This window comes from Corvus cornix, chromosome Z, assembly GCF_000738735.6.
Source record: "Corvus cornix cornix isolate S_Up_H32 chromosome Z, ASM73873v5, whole genome shotgun sequence".
NCBI lineage: Eukaryota > Metazoa > Chordata > Aves > Passeriformes > Corvidae > Corvus > Corvus cornix.
This window is the reverse complement of record NC_046357.1, coordinates 36,933,042-36,955,501: the sequence shown is the minus strand read 5'-3', so window position 1 is coordinate 36,955,501 and position 22,460 is coordinate 36,933,042. Positions and strand designations below refer to the sequence as shown.

The 22,460-nt window shown below is 40.2% G+C and overlaps 1 protein-coding gene across 7 annotated transcripts in view; it reads right to left on the bottom strand.

The window, feature by feature from the left end:
- FANCC (FA complementation group C) overlaps positions 1-21,851 on the bottom strand; it is an 80,699-nt gene extending 58,848 nt beyond the window's left edge. The window contains exons 1-4 of one of the 7 annotated variants that reach the window (XM_019288395.3): positions 12,195-12,297; positions 12,061-12,120; positions 5,625-5,798; positions 2,879-2,966 (exon numbers count right to left, since the gene is read on the bottom strand). In XM_019288395.3, coding sequence (XP_019143940.1) covers positions 2,879-2,966; positions 5,625-5,789 — 253 coding nt within the window. In that variant the 5' untranslated portion in view covers positions 5,790-5,798; positions 12,061-12,120; positions 12,195-12,297. The other 6 variants (XM_039567090.1, XM_039567093.1, XM_019288397.3 and 3 more) reach the window with 6 other exon arrangements.
- Between the last annotated feature and the right edge of the window lie 609 nt (positions 21,852-22,460).

Sequence of the window (22,460 nt, the reverse complement as noted above, 5' to 3'; positions counted from 1 at the left end):
CACAGAAATAAAATTAAAAACTCAGAAGGTGGAAATTACAGCTCAGAAGAGGTTACCACCTATCTGCTGGACTTTTGACAAAAAGGAATAAAGAAAAACAAAACAACAACAAAAACCCCCTAAAACACCTCAAACCAGTCAACCAGTCAAAAGTCCAAACCTTTATGATCAATCAGATTGTCCTTCTTTCCTGCCAATCTCACAACAAAAATTTTTTTAAAAAAAAGAAACAAAGAACAAAAAGGAATGTTTTTCTCATAACACTGTGTAGCCTCAATCATCCTGAGCACAGTCAGTTTATAAATAACCTGTCATGAATGGGGCCAGATGGAAGGAAGAAAACCCTCATCTTACAGACAGAAATAATATTTTTAGAACGTGTTGTACAATTTTATTGAAATGTATCAGAAAATGTTCATTAGCTAAAACTGAGCTTTCTATGGAAATGAATGCATTCCCAAGCTTGCACGCTCACACACATGTACTGACATACAGAGCCACCAAGAAATCCCCCAGCATTTATAGTATTAGTTTGGGATTCAAGACATTTGAGCTCAAAACTCAAACCAGGAGGGTCCTACTGAGAAGATAATCCCACAGCCCACAAAGAAAACCAAAAAACAAAAAACCACTGGAATTCCTTACCAAGACTGAATTCCTTGTGTATCCCTTGTGGTTTAAGACCACAAGTACAGCCATGAGATTTTCTTCCCTCACATTAGCATTCTAAATAAGGCTAACTTGGTCACCTCCTGCTCAGGAGTGTTTATGAGGAGATTATTTTCCCTTGGAGACCATGCTTCCTACACTGAGTGGTCAGCCATGTCAGCTTCCAGCACCAACAGACATTCATCTCAGGTGATAGGTATTGTGGTTTGGACATGAGGCAGAAGTATAATGTTTTTCCTTCTCCATTTATTAGTATGAAAGACTGAATTGAACAAAATTAGTTCCTTCTTCTGTGAGGGTGGCCTGGTCTCAGACACAGGCCTGAATGAGCTATTTATCCAAATGAGAAATTACATGAAAGCCACTTGAGAGTCAGCATCTGCTACAGCCAGCATTATCTTAAAGGATATCTTCAGAACCAGTGCCAAACAAAATGAAAAACTGCTGAATCTAAAATGCCAGCAGTCCAAAGAGTGTTCAGGTGGCTCTAAGAAGAGGAAGTGGTGGGAATGTATAAGCAGATATCTTCAGGTCTATTGATGTCAGAAAATCTTTAAGCACTAAAGTGAAGGATTCCATTTCCAGCAAGTAAAGTTCTCTGAATTGGCTTGCTTGCCACTTTGAGACAAAAAAAGAAACCTGTCGTAAAACTTCATTCTCAAGCAAACTTCAGAGGTAATGATCAACTTGCAAAAAAGTGTTTTTGCAGCTTCAGAAAATGCTGAAGGAACACAAAAAAGAGGAAAGAAGTAGAGGAAACTAAGAATGTGTTGCTGGGATTTTTGCAAAAAGGAGCCAAAAGCAGACACAGATGGCTTTCAACTCTGATGAGAAATATAGGTGAAGCTACTTTCTATAACACAATACATTGTCAGCTCAGAAAAACTGATTGTCTAAAGACTTGCGTATTCCAAACAAAAACTTAGAAGCAAAGCGTGTGTGTAATTATAAACATCAATGGTTACCAACATACTCAAAAACTATGATTGAAAGGGAAACCTCTCCACTGTAAAAATACATCTGTAAAGTATGAAAAAGTTTTTCAAAAAACACACATTTGCTCTGCAAAACTGGTTTATGTTTAAACCTATGGTTCCTTCCCAAATTTTCCTTTCAGAGGCGAAGTGCTGACATTACACACATCTACTATGTGTTTTACAGACAAGTTAATTGTCCGTGCTTAGAGCTGTCTAGAAGACAAAGCCAAAATAGAAGATGTATGCTGTGCTTGAGTTAGTAAACCCTTGAGGTGAAAACAAAATTGCCCTTTTCTGTATTTCCCCCAAAAGGAAGCATAAAGCAGAAAACACATGTTGTTACTTTTTTTCTTTTTTCCCTTTTTTTTTATTTGTAGTTGTAATAAGAGCAAAAGACTGATAAAAAGTTGTTTTAAGGGACTCACAGAGGAGCTCAGAGTTAGTTTTCTGCTTAAATGAGATCCCAAGTAATTTATCAAAATATCAACATTTCAGTTCCTGAAAAATGTATCAGAAATGTTGATGACATAGTACAAGGAGTGTCTCCTCCCTCCCAACAGTTTTTCCTGTGCCAAAATAATATTCTCTTCTATACTCTCACTCACACACATATTCACCACCAGTAAGAGCACTTTGTTTTTTCATATGCTTTTTTCCTATGTTACCCCTTTACTGTTTTAATTTTGGTTCCATGCACATTTTCACTAGTTAAGGATGGAGAGATAGGGAAAATACATCTTCAGAATTCAATAAAAACAAACACAATCATAACTTAGGCTAATTACAAAAACACACATATCAGAAAAGTTAATTCTTCCATCTTAGCATATATAATATTCTGATACATACTGAAGGAAACTTCTAGTGAAAGTAATTTGAAGCACTAGATCTTGTACATTTTGAGACTCCAGCAAAATGTAATCAATACAACAAAAGATGAGAATGGAAATCATGATGAACATAAACACTCACTGGGTTTAAAACCTACTGGTCCCAAGCCAAGATTCCATAACTAAACCATGAAATTAATTAGATCCAAAAGTGAACTTAACATTTCTGAAAGCCATATATTTTAAATAACACAGCCTTTTCATCTCTTAATTTTACTTCAGTAAAAAAGAATGTTGTGCTTTTATGGAAAAAAATCATGGTATGTAACAAGTCATATTTTCCTAATTTCTACAGAATAAGGTTCATAGAACTGTTGCAGAAATATCTTTACACATTCTTACCATATCCTATAACAAAAGGATTCCAACAGAGCCTTCCTAGAAGCTGTCCAATTAAAGGGAACTGCTGGATTGCTACAGTTGAACTCTGCTAAAACATAAAAACAAACAAAAAGAAAGTAAATACACTGCACATATTCCTTACCTAATACTTAACTATGTTAGAAAATTTTTTCATTTGCCTCACACCCAGCAACCAGATCAGTATTAGTAACCAGCAAGTATAGATTTCATTGTATTAAATGCCTAATAAACACGTATTTTTGCTGAACCTCATTGCTATAATACACTGTCTCACAGTTTCTGAAGAAATTAATACCTGCTATGGCATAAAATTATCCTTGTTACTTCTGCTTGCTTTCTTTAAATTAACTTAATGACTAGCCAGTAACAAACCAACATTTAACTTCTAACCAAATAGAAAGCAGTTTCACGATAAAAGTAGTAAACAACGTAGTTTATATACAATCCTGTGTAAGCAGTTGTATGTCACCATTTTTTTAGCTTTACTATCTAATAAATGAAGGCTTTGAAAAATAGTGCTGTGCTGAGATAACATGCAAGTAGCAGGGATGATAACCATCTCCTGCTACTTGCAATAAATTCCTTAAATTTGTCTCATGTAGACCAAGAGTTTCTGGGGCCATATTCACAAAGTCCATTTAAGGCCATGCCTCGAACTACATGAGGTAGCAATGGTTTTTTCCCCCTTAAGGAAAAAGAAATACAAATATGGGAAGAAACTCCACTCCCCCAAAACCTTTTACTTAAAATTTAAAATTTAAATTCAGTTCAGAAACAAGCCTCACTTTACACTCTACAGATAAGAATATTTAAAAATAAGAACTTCCATAAGAAGCAAGCCTTATGCCCATAATGCAGTACTTCTAAAGCTATTATACTGGATATATACACTGAAAAACCCATGCTCAGGAAAACATATTAGCAACTAAACATGAACAACTACATTTACTCAAGTGAATGCAGACAATAATTAAATTACCAAATAGAAGAGGCAGCAACTTATGCCAGTGATCTGACCATGCTGCTAGAATGCACTGTGTGCTGTAACACTAGGGTTAACGTGCCAGCAGACCCTCTAAGATTTAAAAGATCAGTTACAGTTTTGCATGTTAAGGCCTTTAAATCATCCAGTTTATGACCTGACAACCACAATCAAATTCTTGTTTATTTAAAGACTTTTGTTAAGAGGCTAGAGCATTGGCTGGGAAATTTCACGTGACATCAACCAATCAAGAAGAAAAAGCTCCTTTCACAATAAATCAGTGTAGCGGGTTGGGTTTGTAACCGGGTGGAAACACCAATTTAGTGTAGTGGTTTGGTCCAAAATGCTCATTACTGTTTATCTTCTGTGAGATAAGAATTAGGAGAAATGCAAAGCAGGCACCAAACTTGAAAGAACATAAAGAAGTTTATTAACAGACCTACAACAGGGGGAAAAAAAAATCATACCACACTTTCAGAACTCTTCTCCTCCCCCCACCTTCCTCCCTTCTCCCACTGACAATGTGAAAAAGACAACCCTTGAGATGTTCAGTCTGTTCATCACTTCCATAACAAACTTGTTCAGTCCATTTAGGAAGAGGAGTCTCTCTGCTTGCATGTGAGTCCCTTCCCACAGCTTGCAGCTTCTCCCTCAACTGCTTTCAAGGGTCCACTCTTGAAGTTTTTTGGGGTACAATTTTAAGGTTGAGCTGTTCAGAAACAAAAGGTCTCTTCACCCATCTCTGGGAGCATTTCATCTCTAAGAACAGAGCCCCTTCTCCTTCCCTGGGAGCAAAGGGTCTTTCTCATCTTCATCTTTAGGACTATCTCTGGGAGCATCTCTAGGAACTGAGGTTTCTCCTTTTCCATTTGGAGCAGAAGTCCTCATCGCTTCCATCTCTCCCTGTTCAAACTTCTCATGAAATTACAGCTGCATCAGCATCTGCTATCTCAGCGCAGGTGCTTTTGCGCACGAGTTGAACACTCCACCCCCCATGCCTTCATGAAATTACAATGGGTACTCTGACATATAGCTTTACAACAGAATTTCAGCTTTAAGCATCTCCTCTTTCTCTTCCCTCAGGTTTTCAGCTCTTCACAGCACTAAAAGGGTTAATCTCACCTCGGCCTTGCAGCTGGAATGTCGCTTATCGAAGTGGAGAAGGGGGGGCCGGGCCACTCCGGCTGCCCACAGCAGGGCTGGGGGGAGGGGAGGACGTTCCACAGATGGAACAGGGCCCATCGGCTCCAGGATGGCCGTGGCCCGGCCCAGCCTGGCCCGAGCAGGGCCTGGGCTGGGCCCGCTGGCCCCGCATGGGGCCCGCAGCCACCTGTGCCAGCACGGGAAACGAGAGAGAGAGACTCTGCCTTGGGATTTACTATTCTTAAATGTGGATCACAGAGGTGGTCACAACTTTAAGTGGCTTAGAGAATTGTCCATATTCAAACTGGCCAGCTGATAGGTTCTGTCAGGTCCCAGAGGAAACTGTAAGCACCCCTTGGCAAGGACATCCCTTCCGGGACTATGCTTGCTAACCTATGACAATCAGGGAAGCAGGAAGCATTCTCCTGTTTCCATTACCTGTGACTGTTTCCCCAATTTGCCCCTCTGATCCAGCAATACATTAGGTGAACAAGACAAACCTCTTTGCTACTTTTAGCTTCTGGTTTTGCCAAAACATGGTGCAGATTGTTTCAGAGGACCTCTTCAAAATAGGTCACTCTTCCCTCTAAAGTCACTTACCGAATGTTTTATTGTTTCATAAAGCTGATGTAGAAATTCCTGGAGCTGAGGCAAGTGAAGGCACACATCTTTCTGGGATTCCAACGTAGTGGCTTGACCCCATTCAATAGCTTTATCCAACCAATACCCAAAGTTCAGTTTGGGCACTGTAGTGTCCTGATCCATTCCACAATCCTGAAAAAAATATTTTTAGTCCACATCAGGCACCACTAAGCACAGGCTTCAAACCAAGAATGAATATACAAAGAGGGACTTCTGCTACCTTTTTCGTGTACACACAAGAAAGAAAGTGTAGGGAGTGTCTGTGTTTACATCTCATAAGGCTGGCAATTTTATGTGTGATATTAAGAGGGTAAACTAATAACTCCATTATGACAAAGTAGCAAAGGGGGCACAGTAATCAGTAAATTATCTTAGAATGAATGTAACACCCAGATGTGTTTCAGGCTCTTGTTATCTAAATTTGTCATCACCAATATTTCACTCAGAATTTTAGAATAATTTGAGCGCGCATTTGTTTCGAATGCTATGTATGAAGAAAAACTAAAAATGTTTGTTCCAAGATAAATGAAAATCAGGCTCAATCAAAACAAAAGGCACTAGGAGGCCTTTGCTCATTGTAATTTCTGTATTTGTAATTGATCATTAGCTTTAAGTGCAAAAACAGTATTCTCCGAATAGAAACTAATAAATTTAATATCTCAGTTCTGTTTCTCTTTGTATACCATACAAATAAGAGGGAAATAATATAACCATGTGTAGCTTTACATAAAACTCAGTTCTGAATGAAAGCTGTACCATAAATGACCTACACCCTATGGCACACTTCACTCTAAAACCCCGGTCTTCAAGAGAGAAGCACTATCACCAAGCCAGAACATTAAAATCCAACCAAACTGTCCCAGTAAAAGATACTGAAAAACAGCACACATTTTTTTCTGCTTTTCTATTATATTTTTCTTTGACAGAAGGACAGAAAATAGTACAGCAGGCAGTACAACTACCTTTAAATCTCTCCGAAAGAAACACTTCTTAGGCAAAAAAAAGAAAACTTTCTTAGGCCAAATGAGCAAATGAGCTCTTGCAGCCTTTCAATCATTGTTCTTTTTGTCAAAACTGTAAAGACAATGGTCAATTAACAGAATGTGGAGGATGTTCTCAGAAATGAATTGTTGCCCACTTGGAAACAAATTTAGACACTCAGAGATGCCACAGAAATCAGTGAATATGTAACTTTGCAAGCTATAAACCAAAAAAATAAACCAGAACCTCTACAGCTGCCCTGCAAACCAAGCTTGCTTTCTACAGTTAACCCTTACAAACACAGCATTTGTATAGCATGCTAATCTGAGCCAGATAAAAATTTGAAGCTTGTTAATAAGCTTGTTTAATGTCTATGAGAAATAAATAAATAAATAAATAAATAGCCTATAGTGAATCACAACTATTATTTGAGTTTGGATCCTGTCCAGAAAAAAAAAAATTAAAAAACCCCCCTTGAGATTAAGCTACTGGATTCCTAGAGTACAATGTGTATTTGACCCAAACTTGTTAAAAGACAAGTAATCAAAGCCACTGCTCTTGTTCTTTATTATACTCCCATTTCTGTCTGCAACTGCTGCTGCCAACAGAGCTCTTAAGGGATCTGTGCAGTGCCAAGATCTTACTGATCTTCTCTGAGTATCAAAACAGGCTATGAGACACTTCATCACAGTAGCTGGCTGAAGCGACACAGGTCCCAGTGGCAATTAGCCATCAAATACTTCTATCACCACAGGATGAACATATGAAAGACTTTCAGAACAAGTTAAAGCCAGGAAGTGAACTACCACATTTGATTAAATTAATCAGCCTACTTGATGTTCCCAGATAAGATTAAACCTCCCAAATAACTGAAAAATCAGTCCCCTAACAAAATGGCTCCTAAAACTTTTAGGAAATGAGAAGAAAAAGGAAAACCAAAACAATCAAAAAAAGAGGAACCACAAAAACTCCAGCATTTTGGGCCCAGTCATGAGTTTATTAAGCATTAACTGAGGATCCAAGTAAAGCAAATCAAGCAGGCTAATTGAATATACCAAGTACCTGTTTCTACTACTCCCATACGCAGAATGGCACAGCCATCACATATCTTTTTCCAGAAGTCTGAGATCCCAGCTCCCCAGTAAGAAAGGTGTTCTATCTCCCTTCTTTATTACAGCTAAATAAACTGGATTGCTGGTCCAGAGAGACTCCTTGTCAATTCCTTAACTGGTCCAGAGCCACTGCCATATAAACAAAGACTGAGCTGCACATTCTATTTAACTACTACTACTATTAAAAAAAAAAAAAAGGTCAAAAATAAGAACATCAGCACATCTTAGAAGTGCATCTCTTCTCTACGCTGAGAACTGCAAGTGTGCATTTTTTTACTGTTTCTGATAGCTAATTCCTTAAAATATCTGTCCTGAATATCTGCATGAGCAAAGTATTCTCCCATCAACAGACTTGCAATAATCACACAGAAGACAAAGTAGCTCTATGTTCAGCGCTATTCAAAACCCTCACCTTGTTGCATGAAAGCACAAGCAAAGAACCTGGACCGAAAAAAACCCAACTATACATTCTAGAGTTCAGAACCTATCCTCAGAAGGATCAGTCCTGGACTTCATCTTTTCATGTAATTTTCTGATGAAAATGAAACACTGCTCTGTTTCTAAAGCATAGCTACGAAATTTTAGCTGAAGTTTAATGCTCAATTCACAGATACATTTATGGGCAAAAAATAGAGGAGTCAATTCTATGTCCATTTCCAAAGTGGATTAAACAACAAATATATGTGTTTTTCTGTGCAGTTAATTTTCTGAAACTGCTTAAAATCCTAATAGATCAACAATAAGGAACAAATGACCCCTGTGATAAAGACAAGAGGTAATCTGCAGTGCATGTTTGGAATAAACCATTTAGAGAGACATGTAAAGATCTTTGCACTTTTTTGGTGGGGGGAGGCGGGGGAAGGAGGAAGGGTTGTACGCTTCTGTAAAGCTTTGGGTAAAAACTACTCTCATCGTTTCAATGGTAGCAGAATCCCTTACAGCAACTATTACATGATCACAGAATCCTCTGAGTTGGAAGGGACCCATAAGAATCATCGAGTCCAACTTTTAAGGGAGTGGTCCCTGTGGGAATGGAACCCGTGACCTCGGCGTTATTAGCACCATGCTCCAACTCACTCAACTCAGCTCAGAGCTGAATGTAGGTTTTCAAGAATTATAATCACAAAAATTATAAAGGCATTGCTGCTTTCTGCTTTGGAATACCATCAATTCACACTTTTTATAAAATTGTCCTGAGATCAACAGAAGAATACAACGAAGTGGCATTTCTAGGAATTCCTGCACTATTCATATAGGCCACTGGCCCTTGTTTAGCATTTACTACGTGCTTCAAACCATCCTTGATCAAGAATGTGATTAATTTAATACACATTAGGGTTTTCTGCATCACAGCGCTACTTATTCCACACTATTTCCAAGAGCACCCTATTTCCAATAGCATGATTTTTAAGCTGTATGTGTTTGTTTTCATTGGAAGTTTCCTACGAAATAGTTATTTTATTGATTGTTTACTTTAACTATAGCATCTAGTCCTGAAAAGAGCAATTAGTTTAATATAGCTTACTCCTGTCTTCATCTCAACATTACTGGAAAACACACAGCGAAGTTACCAAATGTATAAATAACCTGATTAAAAAGAAAATATACCAGACACACAGATCAGTCACTAACTCTTGAGGCAAAGTCCCCAAATCTGACTTTAGTAGGCTGACAAAAATTACTATTGAACTTATATGACTTAATTTTTCTTTAATCTTGTAAATGCAGCTGCTAAATTAAAATAAAGCTTTTCAAGTAGAAGGATCTTTGAGATACCATTAAGGTACAATATTGCCTTATGTCACAGCATTCCAAATAAATATGACTAAAACTTGCATTCAAGGTATGGAGCTCTCACTTTTCCTTTAATCAGTGACAAGTAGCTCCACGCTCCTAACAAACATTTTACTTGCCACTCCTCCTCCTCTACCTCCTCCTCTCTTAAATCCTACCCACCAGCAACCTTAGCTTATGAGGAAAAACACAAAATAAGGAAACAGGTAAAAACACTCTTAGTGACATCAGGGTCCAAAAGCCACAAGCAGAACAGGTCACCATTAAGCTAACAAAACACATAAATATATGTTCCAAATTCCAGACTATTTTTAAGGGGTTTTAATACTTACAAAAACAGTAGAACAGTCCTTTTGTGCATATTTAGATATTAGGAGACTAATACTAGCAATTAGGAGACCAGATATTAGGTAAGCACTTCAGTATATTATATAATCAAAAGATACCATCATTTTGACTCCTTAATCACCCTTAACGCAATGGTGGTACAGCATGGTTGATACCGTAATAGAACAGAAGAGTATTAACTTTTTTGATGTTTCAAAGATTATGATAATCATGTCGCAAATTTACTATCTAATGGATATTCTGAAGGTATGCCAAGAAAAAAAGCAACTATTATCCTGATCATCATTACTGTTTTCTTATTTTTTATTTCTCTACATAAAGTATCTATTAGGTTCTTTCACCTTGTTCTCAAGTATATTTTTCATCTTCACCTTGACAAGTCTCCTTTTGCTTACCAAGAAAATTTAACATTTAACACAGACAGTAAGAGCAAACATAATTTGTTTCCTACTTTAAAGAAAATCTGTTACCAGCCCCCCAAAATTAAATTTTAAAAATAGTTTATTAGGAAAAAAGCAATTTTTTTTTTAAGAAACTTCAGAAAGGCCCAAGAGTATGTGAAAATTAAAAACATACATTATTTATTCCTGTCATCTTATTTTTCACATTATCCCTTGTTGAGAAATTAGCTGGTTTATAGGTTGGTATTAAGTCTAATCTACACACACTAGCAGTCCAGCAGTCAGGAATAATCAAGAGAATAACTTCCATCTTCATTTCAGACTGGTATGCTTACAACCAGTGTTGATTAATGTTCATTTTTTATTTAGTAGCTTCTCAGATAAAAACAAGTTTGCCTATTTCTCTTTGTGCCTACATCTACAGATATCTGACAGCAAGAAAATACAACTATTATAGAAAACTGCCTGTCTATATGCACTTTCCAAATTAAAACAAACTGCATGCCACTGTATCTTCCCCTGGAAAATAAATCAAAGGACACAGTTTTGCCAAAGGAAAGGAATCAATATTGGCTAAGCAACCTGTAAAATCTGGCAAACTAAATAGATGTCAACCAGATGGCTGACATTATCATTCAACGTTTAGACTAAAAATTCTGGAGAAAGTAACTAACTCTTCTATCTTGCTGCTCTATATTTGTTTCCTGTATTTACTCTGATAATGGGCAATTTAACAGAGTTGCCTTCTGAATTATTTTATCAGGTCTCACTGGAAAAAGAGCACAGTTTTCATCTTTAAGCGACTGTGGCCCCTAGCAGGACTACTTTTGTGGGCAGCATATATATTAAACCTCTTGCACAGGTTTTATCTGAGCATCACTGCAAACTGCAAAATGATGTTTCCAGTTGCATTCTGTTGCTCTGCAGGTCTAGAGAAGACTTGATGCCCTGAGGAAGCAAGCTTTGCTGGGATTCATACCAGATCTTTCTTGGGTACTCTGAAACATTACATCTCCCTCTCCCCACAAAAGGACTGTATGATCATGATAAAGCTTTCTTCTTCCAGAGGGTGGCCAGGCACTGGAACAGGGCAGTGGTCACAGCACCAGTCTGAGAAGAGTTCAAGAAGTGTTTGGACAATGCTCACAGGCACATGGTGTGACTCTTAGGGTGTCCTGTGCAGGACCAGGAGCTGGACTTGCTGATCCTTGTGGGTCCTTTCCAACTCAGCTTACTGTGTGATTTCCATTTATTAGGCTTCATGACCCCAAAAATATTATTTATTTGCCTCACACAAAAATTAATTTTAAAACTTTCTGGTTCCAATAGTTTATCTTGCAGCAGCAGATCTTCCCTCTGACTTACCCCATTTCAAGAGGTTTAAGAATTAAGAATAAAACCTTCTTTAATGGGAAAAGCAGAAATAATATCTCAGTACATCCATCTAACTCTTATCTTCTATCCATAGGAACAGTGAAAGCAGGAGTGATATCACTGAATTTAACAGATGTTATCTGTTACCTTTCCATAATGAATCTTAACAGGGCAAGAAGGTTATCAACTGTACTTTCAAATACAAAATACGTAAGTACCATCCCACTTAATGGATTTTTAGGAACAAATTGAGTAAAAAAGTCTGATCACTAGCCACTGGAAGCCACTCCTGCAAGGAACACAACAAAGTTACTAACACGCCAACACCACTAGTACTTTTAAAGTTAAATTTAAGAGGCAAAAAGAGGCAATAAAGTAAAGTACCTTTACATCTCTGGCAGAAGACACTACGCAATTCGGCAAAGTACCAAAACATACAACAGCCTAGTTTAAAAGAATTTCAATGTCAGCAGTAGCCAGAACACAATCCAGCAAGACCCACATAAAGCTGTCCATACCAGTACAGGGAATCAGATGGATGCGCAAAATGGAAATTTGTTTCAAGGCAATAAAGCAAATCCCAGATTTGACCACTGCACACTGATGTTAAGCAGATCAACACGACCTTCCAAAACAAAAGCCAGACTTGAAAAAAACAGAGGGCTGCTAGCTCACCCTTTAACTCCCTGCTCGCTCTTCCGTATCTGAATTGCTTTCCTCTGATCAGTGATCCACCACAGAGGTAACAACAATATACCACAAAGTACAGCAGAAGCTAAAATTTATATCCTGGGGCATGGCGAACAGAAGCACAAACAAGTACCCACCTTCATAATCTTCTATGTAGGGGAGAGAAAGGGGGTGAAGTACATCTCCTTTCAATATATTTCCTCAGTAAGGATTATGTATTTTTTCTTGCAATCTAAATAGCAAGCCTTACAAAACTATTTGGTAACACTCAGGTCACTATAACATAGAAATCTCTCCTAGCGCTTGAGGAATAAAGTTTTGGGGGGGATAGCTCTAATGAAAATTAATGTTCAAATATCCCTGGATTTAGTTTGCTGGACAGAGCCTTTTCCTGCAGCCCAGCTCATTTTCAGCAGACTTCTGTGACAACAACAGAAATAAAGATGACACAAGGGACACTGCAGCTAAAACAATTATGCAAACAAAGGCAACTCTGGATGAACTGTACAGAACTGTCTCTGGTACCTGGCAACATAAAAATAAAAGTAAAATATTTTTACACCACTTTGCAAAAAGTCCAGTCATTGCCAACACCACTTTACCTTCACTAACAGTTACAGTAACATCACACATCAATTGTGCATTGGTCTCTGATAACAGTAGTCTAAACATGACAAAAATTAGATCTTATTTCGCAGGTTACAGGGAAAGGAATTAAGTGCTGGTTCTGTTTACATCAATGGCAAAATTTTTGCTAGTCTCAATGAAACCCAAACTTCACATTAAGTTTTCATGACAGTGAGAAGCTCATCCACACAAGAGCTTACCAAGTAACCACATTAGAAAAATTAGACTTTTTAGCAATAATGGTAAATTCTTGTTCGATTAAATCTATTTGTCTTGGGGTGATTTTGTGATAATAATGTATTTCCCTATAATCTGCTTATTGCTCAGAAATGGGTCCTGTAGCTTTAAGCTGGGTCCAGGAGAGGAGGGAGAGAAGCTGAGCGAATTCTTCAGCGTGGTTTGTGTTCAAGGACTCACACACTCCCCCGCGTTCTCACCGCTGCAGAGCCGAGGGAGCACCTCCCTGCTTTTAGCCAGCCTGTTAGCTGAGGCAAGGAATATTCCCCTACTGGCATACCAAAATCCTCTGGAACTTCTTCTTGTGGAACTGCTCAGCTGAGCTGTGATCCGAGAACCAGACCACCGGACCCCAAGGACTGGCAGGGAGGCCCTGGGGATGCTGCATCCTGGCCTTGGGCTGCAGGAGGGGCTGAGCCAGCTACAGAGGGAACTTTAAACACACGGGCTTTCTCCACATCGAGGAGGTTTATTATCTGACATTACTCATTTGTTTCCTGTGCCTTGCCAGCACTCTGCTTGTTAAATAAATAATTTTTTCACTTTCATCCAAGAAATTCCTTTCGTATTGGTGGGGGAGGGAGTGCTAAAACCTGTCTTGTGGGGAGGAGACGTTCCTTCCAAAGCATTTTCCCCTAAACTTGTCTCAAACCGAGACACTATTGTTTGTACCCATTCTCCTATATCAAATCTGCCAGCTAATGCATCACTCCCTATCTTGTCAGTTGCTTGACACATAACAGTTATCTGGGTTATCTGACTATACTGTTTTCAGTACCCAATTCTAGCAAATATGCTCTCACGAAGCTTCATGTAAGCCAAAGTGAAATGAATGAATTATAGTTATCTAGACAATGAGCAATTTTTGTACCAAATATCAATTCTACTTTTTCAGTTAAACTTTTACATGTGGTTACCACTGTCTCCCATAGCTTAAAACCAGTATTAGAGATTTTATACTGTCATTTCAGATGTCTAAAAGGCTTTCTTCAACCTCTTCTCTACAGAACAACACTTCAGAAAAAAAATGATCTGGGGGTGCTGGTGGGCAGCAGCTCAGTGTGAGTCAGCAGTGTGTGCCCGGGCAGCCAGGAGGGCAAACCCCATCCCGGCTGCATCAGACACGGCAGCACCAGCTGGGATCGGGATCATCCTGCTGGATGCAGCCGTGGTGCGGCCTCACCCTGAGTCCTGTGTGCTGTGCAGGGCCCCAGAGTTTGAGAAGGACGGGAAGGTCCTTGAATGGTCCAGAGAAGGACGGCAGAGCTGGTGGAAGGGCTGGAAGGCACATCCCGTGAGGAGCAGCTGAGGGCTCTGGGTTTGTCTAGTTTGGAGAGAAGGAGGCTGAGCTGAAATGGTGACCTCATTGCTCTCTACAGCTTCCTGAGGAGGGGACATGCAGAGGGAAGTGCTGATCTCTTCCCAGAATTTCCTGGAAGCCAGTAACAGGATATGTGTGAATGGTTCAAAGCTTCATCAGGTGAGGTTCAGACTGGACACTGGGAAACCTTTCTTTACCAGGAGAGTGGTCAAACACTGGAACAGGCTTCCTACAGATGTGGATTTTGCTCCATGCTTGTCAAGCAGCTTAAGAAGAGGCCTCTGGACAATGCACTTAACCAAAGTTAACATTTGTTCAGCTGTGAATTGGTCAAGCAGTTGGACTAGATGATTTTTGTCCCAACAAAACAGTCTATTCTGTTCCATTCTGATCTGAACATAAACCAAACCAACCACCCAAGTTTCCCTCAACACAGATGCCTCCTCTTCTATCAACTTGTATGTTACTTGAGTAGAATACAGAGAAATTTATTTCCTTAAAATTCAAATCCTCTGGGAAAAAAAACCCGCTTAGGTAGAGATTAATTCAAAGTTTCACCATAGAATAAACAGCATTTCTTTTGTGTCAGTTGCATACTTTGAGCTATCAGTGAAGGGATGTTGCATATACACCAATCCTTGGCACTTTCTTTTTTAGAAATTTCATTTTAAGTTCTGCAATTAACAAATATACTATACAGTAATTCCCTCATGTCCAAGCAGAAGCACATACATTAAACGCAACAGCAAGTTAGAACATTAATCCTCTTGTCAGAGGAGTCACATATGACCTGTAAAATAGTAGAAAATGTGTATTCCTTTGTATTAGAGTATCAAGGAATAGCACTCACTTTTGTACATACTAAAATTACAAGGAGGCAGTGGGAAAGCCTAAAAAAGTTCCTGCCAGAACATAATCTTCCTCCAGCTAAGAAGATGTGGGGGTCAAGAGGGAAAGCAACAGGGACACAACCTATTTAGATGTAGAGAAGAATGACTACTAGCCTTTCTTTCTTCAATTAAACTACGAATGAACACTAAGAGGCTTCATATTTCCAACAATGCTTCTTTAATAGCCATGCAACTGCTAAATTAAGCTTCACCCCTGGCTTACCCAGGAATAGGAAAAGAAGACATATGTTCCAAACTCTTTATACCGAGTGTTTGAACATAAGGTAAAATACTGACTATGGTACTGATATCCAGAGCTACTCACACAGTCCAGTTGTAACTCTTATACTAAGTAAATTCTTTCTCCCCATTTTCATAAGAACCTCTAATATTTATTTAGTAATGAATCACATACCTTTCACTGAAACCCCTCAGTTCTACAGAGTTAAAGCATTTCTGCTTAAGCATAAAGAAAGAGAGGCACAAACAGAAAACAATTAGTTCAAAGTCACTGAGAAAACAAATGACAAAAAGAGATAAAACACACAAATCTCCTAAGTTCTAGCCTATTAGGAAACACTGTTTTTCAAGGATTTTCTCAAAGATAATCTATAATTCAACTTAAGCTCCTCAAGCATGACATGACAATTTTTACAATGACAGTTAATATTCCACCAAAAAGAAAATGACCACACAACAACAGAAAAGTATTTTCTTTCCAGTTTACATTACACATACTTACCTTTATATGAACAGTGACAGCTTAGTAAACGTAAGTAAAAATCTGTGAAAAGTATTCAGAGTCCACAGTGAAAGCAAGCTCGCAAATGAAAGAATGCATTTCTCTGGCATAAAAGAAAAGAGTCTCACACTTTTCCCTCCTCTCTCTCTAAATACTCACACTCAGAAATAGCCACAGAATAAAATCAATAGAATAAAGATGTATTTATGGTACTAAGTACACCTGACAGAAAAAGCAAAATGTATTTTTCAGAAGAATAAAAATGACTTCATGACACTCACATCAACATTTACACCTTTTTGTTGTACATTATCTTAACACACTCCCACAGATACTTGTCCCTGGAGCCCATTGACAAGGTTTCATGCTATTCACAGGCATTAAATCAGGCTATTCATTCTTCACAAACAAGAAGAGATAAGTTTCCTCAGAAACATCTAGAGCAAAGACTTTCAGTGATTCACTCAGTCAAACTCATACTGCAGAAACAATTAGCTATGTGGGCATTTAGACTCAAGACAGGGAACTGACATTCAAATCAATGAGACAGTGATTTGTGGAATTTTCAGTCAATTATTACTGCATGTTTTATGAGCCTTTACTTTTTAATCTGTTAACAGTGGATCCTCTGACTTGCCAATAGAGCCTCTATCATATCTGTGCATGCAAACCTCACAGTTTTGCCCTTGGCATGAAATTAAAGCTGTGTTTTTCTCTTATGGGAAGGAAGCTCCTTATGAATGTGGTCAGTTGATGATAGATGAGAACTTCTGATGTACAGCAAAGAAAAAGAAATACTAGCTAGTGGTATGTCTCTTGGCCTTTTCTCCTTGGACACTCACATATGTCAATTTAGTTGTGCACTGTGATACCTTATTACAGTCCTGTTTGGAATACTTCAATACTGACACATAGTTAATCAAGATTTATAATAAAAACATATCCAATGAATCTACTAATAGGGAAGAAGGACAGCACTGAAATTTGGCTTCAGGAGTCAGAACCCTGTAAGTCCAATTCTCACATACGACACATCTCACACATGACACTAGAGAAATCATTAAAGTTAGTTAAATGAGGGTCTTGCTACTTCACCTCCATGGAAGTCTGATTAGTTCTGCTCTGATTTTAAAGAATAGTACATTTTTATATACTCATTTACTTCAAAAACAAACTAAAACCAAATATCTGGTAACATCAGATTTACGCCACTTAAATTTTTTTTTATTATTCTTCTCAAATATTTACAAAGTTCCTTGTGCTGCAGTAGCCTGGGGGGCTTTATTTTTCAGGATTACCATAAATTATTCTGTGCAGGTTACACTTGAGCAAGTCATCTGTCTTTAGACTGTGTCCAGTAATACCTGTACATCTCATCACTAGTAAAATTATGAAACTATAGCTCACAGCATTGCTTAGAAATATAATTTCTATTGGAAGTTAAAAATGCATGGAGAAGTACTATGTCACAACCCTGCAACCACATGCAGACAGTTAAAAAAAGAATTCTCTCATGAACAGCATCTGACAGGAGTCTGCCCTTTACCATTACACAGAGTAAAAGCATTCTTGACCAAATTTTAAAGAAACTGTAACCAAAACTTCCCAAATTCAGAAGAGTAGATTATAATTGTTAATATAAATAATCTAGATTTCTCTTTATTAGTTTATTATTTATGTTTAATGAGTTTATGATTAATATAATACTAATAAAGAGTATTTTGCAACTCAGAATCATCAGATGCCATTTGTCTTAGCCATCTAAAATCAGTATTATTTCTATAGTAAAACACATAAGTAAGTCTTACTAATTTTTAAATACTTTTGTAGGACTTGCAAAGTTATTGTCCCTCACCAAGGACAGAATATTTAACATATTGTACATTCTTTTAACTTAGAAAGCAGACTAACTGCAATGGCCCTAAAGTGTTCTTGGGAGCTGGTGGTATGTACCACCAAGTCTCAAGCACAAAGAATTTTCTAATTCCAAAGCTTCATGAAAGGAATGACAGATTTTTAGTGTGTATTACCACTGTCTTCATTTTAATAACATTAACAATGACAGCAATTTATTATAGCATTAACTGAAAAATATAGTCTGGGAATACCCTTCTTGGTGAAAGCTGAATTGTTTAATTTAAGAATTGATTTTTGAAAGCTGTTCTACCATTTATACATGTAGTAAGACATATGTTGTACTCATTAAAAATAATTTTTAAAAAATCATCTGATAAATCAAAGATTGAAGATTTTTATTTGGGAACAATCTCATGCAATATATAAATCTTCCTGTAAATGTCAAAAATTATTCCATGTATATCGAAGGATTCTAACACTTCCTGCATTCTTCTTTCAGGAAAAACTTGTTTCACCTATCTCCATCACCCTTCACAAGATCCTCCGCCCAGATGTCTTTTAGAAGACATCTTTGCCAAAAGCAGCACCTTCACAATTGCAGGGCAGTATACTGAAACATATGTCTCAGGGAAGAAGAAAAGAAATTATAATTTAAAAGCACACTGAGCGCCCAAGGCTGCTCCACTGATAGAACTGTGTCGACTGCCTTCAAAGGCGTATCCTTTGTTGCTTTAACTCCTCATAATATCACCCCAATTCCCACCATTATGACACTTTCACCCATGGTATCCTGTGGTTAATTTCATGTGCACACCACCCAGCTGGTCCCTATGCATATGCTGACCAGATGGAATCACAGAACCACAGAATGTTAATGAGCTGGAAGGGACCTTACAGATCATCTAGCCCCAACCTTCCCTGCCGTGGGCAGGTACATTGCCCTCTAGACCAGGTTGCTCAAGGACTTATGCAACCTGACCTTGAACACTTCCAGGGATGGGGCATCCAAAATGTCCCAGGCTAGCTTGTTCCAGTGTCTCACCACCCTCACAGGAAAGAACTTCTTCCTAATACAAAACCCAAAGCTCCCCTCTGTCAGTTTGAACCCATTCCCCCTTGTCTTAGCACTGCAGCTCCTGATGAAGAGTCTGTCTTCAGCTTCCCTGTAAGCCCCCTCCAGATACTGGAAGGTTGCTATGAGTTCTCCACACAATTTCCTCTTCTTTAACCTGAACAGTCCCAACTTTCTCAGCCTGTGTTTGTAAGGGAGGTGGTCCAGTCCTGGAGGACTGCTGCCCAACATGGTGAATAACAGTCTTTCTCTTTGGCCCCACCTTCAAATTTTAGACTATAAATAGGAATAGAATTGCCACTGAGGAAGGGGTATCAATAGTTAACTCATGTAAGCACAGTTAACTATTAAGAGACAGGAAATGTTAATCACAAAACCTAAGAAGCAGGATTTGCCTTAATCTTGTCAAGATAAGAACAAGAATTTGTTTTAAACCAGCACAAAAGCTGCCAAATCATTCCACAAAGGACTGCGCATGCTCCAGAAAGAAAGGTGAAGAGTGCACTGTGATGAAGGCTACTAGCCTTCACTTAGGAGGAGGAGGACCCTTCCTCAACGCAACCACCAGGGTACACAGCACGTGCACGGCACGTATGCTAATGATATTAATGACTTCCAAAAGTAATTTGTATGACCACTCCTCCCCAAGGAATGTGATGAATATTCATGAATTTTAGCCATAATACTGGACTGTATGGAGAGCTCTGTGTGTGTGTTAGGAGGAATGATCCCCCACACACCTGGTGCCGAATAAAGCAAATACCTGCTTCTCTGTCTCTGAAGTGTCTCTTGGCCCGGTTTGGAGCAATTCATCATAAAACCTTTATCCTGCTTTCAAACTTCGTTAAAATTATCAGGTTCAATTCTTAGTAGCTAAAGTTATGGAGAGGCAGAATCACACAGATCTCACTTCCTGAGGAAACTACGATAAAAAGCACAGAAGTTATTATCAAAACCTGATCCATGCTTGTAAGTGAGAAGATAACCTTCGGGATCTGTTCCCGGCTCACGTTTTCCCAGTGCCACGATCTCTGGAGCCAAGCCTCTGCTGAGGGGCCCAGCCCCGCAGAGCCGCCGCTGCCCAGCCGGTGGCAGCAGTGAGCACCCGCCCCGCCGCGCCAAACGCGCCCCAGGCATTCCCAGGAACCGCAAACTCCAACGTGTTTCCATGGCCTTGGCAGCGCCTCACACGGTACCTTCCGCAATGGCTCCATTTCTGCTTCCAATACCGTTTGGTGATGAATTCTTATGACACAACTTTTCAATCTTGAGCAAAGAAGGGGAGAACACAGACCCAAATAATGGAGCAAGTAATCCATGTAACTCAGAACATAAACTGAATTAATTTAATGGGCGCAGACAAGAAACCTTTCCTTTCACATAACAGATTCAGAGTTTGCACTGGGAGTGATATGGGGGCAGCTTCAGATCCTTTAATTACATATCAGAAAAAATTCCCAGAATCTGAAGATTCTCCTAGTTTTCAAAAGCCCATCACTAGATTGTTGTATCACAGTAATTTTACCTAAAGGATTCTTCACTCTGATAGAGAGGATTATCCCAGTTTAGTTATTTTAGTTATTCTCCCACATGAAAAATGGCCATTCGGAAAATTTTTGAGAGGAGTGGAAGTTTAATGACCTACATTTGTGAACCAAAACCCAAAACTTAAAACGTCAAATTCTCCCAGCACTTACGGGACATCTGTCTTCCCTAATCTTTCGTTTAAGTAAAAGGCCAGCTACATTTTCTGACAGTATTCTTTAAAAGCCTACTCTACTGGAGTTCCTCCACCACAGCAGATGTCTGCAAGTGTCAGACTGCACAGTACAAAAGCTGGCAAAGTCTGCTGAATCAGAAACAAAGCTGTTAACTCTTTACTCCCCCTCCCTCTATCAACCATTTAGTAAGGTACCCATGCATTATTGTTGCACCCATCTTGCACATATATCACCAAATGACCTTTTATCACTGTTTCCTCCCTAGAAAGAGGGGAAATAGCAAGACACAGACAGCACAGATGTTGATGTCTCTCTTTGCAGATGTTTTTAGTACCAGATAGTACCTATACTGGGAATACAAGAAGGCTGGACACGGACTTTTTACGGGGAAATGTAGTGACAGGACAAGGGGGAATGGCCTTAGACAGATTAAGTTTAGATTGTTAGATAGAAACTTTTCAACCTCAGAGCGGTGAGGCACTAGCACAGGCTGCCCGGAGAAACTGTGGATGCCTGATCCCAGGAAGTGCTCAAGGCCAGGCTGGACGGGGCACGCTGGCATGGGTAACACAACGACGACAGGAATGCGGCACGCAGTAGCCCGGGCAGCAGCCGGGGGCCCGGGCCAAGCGCAGCTCTCAGGATGTAGCGCAGGCCCGGCCCCATCGCCACCTTCCTCTGCCAACCTCAGAGCCCCGGGGAGGGCCGGCCCGACGCCTCGGTGCCCATGTCTCCCCTTCCCCGGCGGGCTCCTCGCCGCCAGCTCCAGCGGAGGGCGAGGGCGCGGAGGCAGGCGGACGATCCGCACTGGCGCACCCCCTTCCCACCACGACAGTCCCCGGCCCGCGACCACCGGGGCGCGGCCCTAGGGGACAGGGCGGGCGAGAAGCTGCCGCTCCCCTCCAGTCCCGGGCAGGTCCCGCCGGAGCTCCCCGCGCCCGCCGCCGTCCCGCCCCTCCCGCGCCTTACCCGCGCCCGCCGCGCGCCGCACCATTGGAACTTTGGCGCGCGCTGCCCCGCTGCGCCGGGCCGCGCCTGCGCGGGGGGGCGGGGCCGGGCGGGCACGAGCGGCGGGGCCGGGCAGCCTGGCTGTCCTCTGCTGAGCCGGGAGAGCGCGGGGCCTGCTGCTGGAACCCGTGTCAGGTTTAGGCTGGATATTAGGAGAAGGTTTTTCACGCCTAGGGTGTCTGGCACTGAGACAGACCTCCCAGTACCAAGCTTGTCTGAGGTTCAGAAGCGTTTGGACAAGGCTCTCAGGCACATGGTGTGACTTGGAGATGTCCTGCACACAGCCAGGAGTTGGATTTCCATGGTCCTTGCGAGCCCCTTCCAACTCAGGATAGTCTGTGATTCTTCGATTCTGAATCTGTGATTCAGCCTGCCCCAGCCGCACACACTTAGCTTCCCGACTCAAACACAGGAGATCGTGAGCCGGAGCTGGGACAGGAGCCCTGTTGGTCTTCAGGGCCCATGGACTTCCGGGGGACCCTCGCGCCAGGAAACTGAGGCGCCTGTGCTGCCTGCGCGCGGAAAGCTCCGTGGTGAACCAGCAAGATGGGCAAAGCCAGTCGGGCCCTGCGCGTGCGGCTCAGGGGGTGGCTCCAAAGGGAGACCAAAGTGACACGGA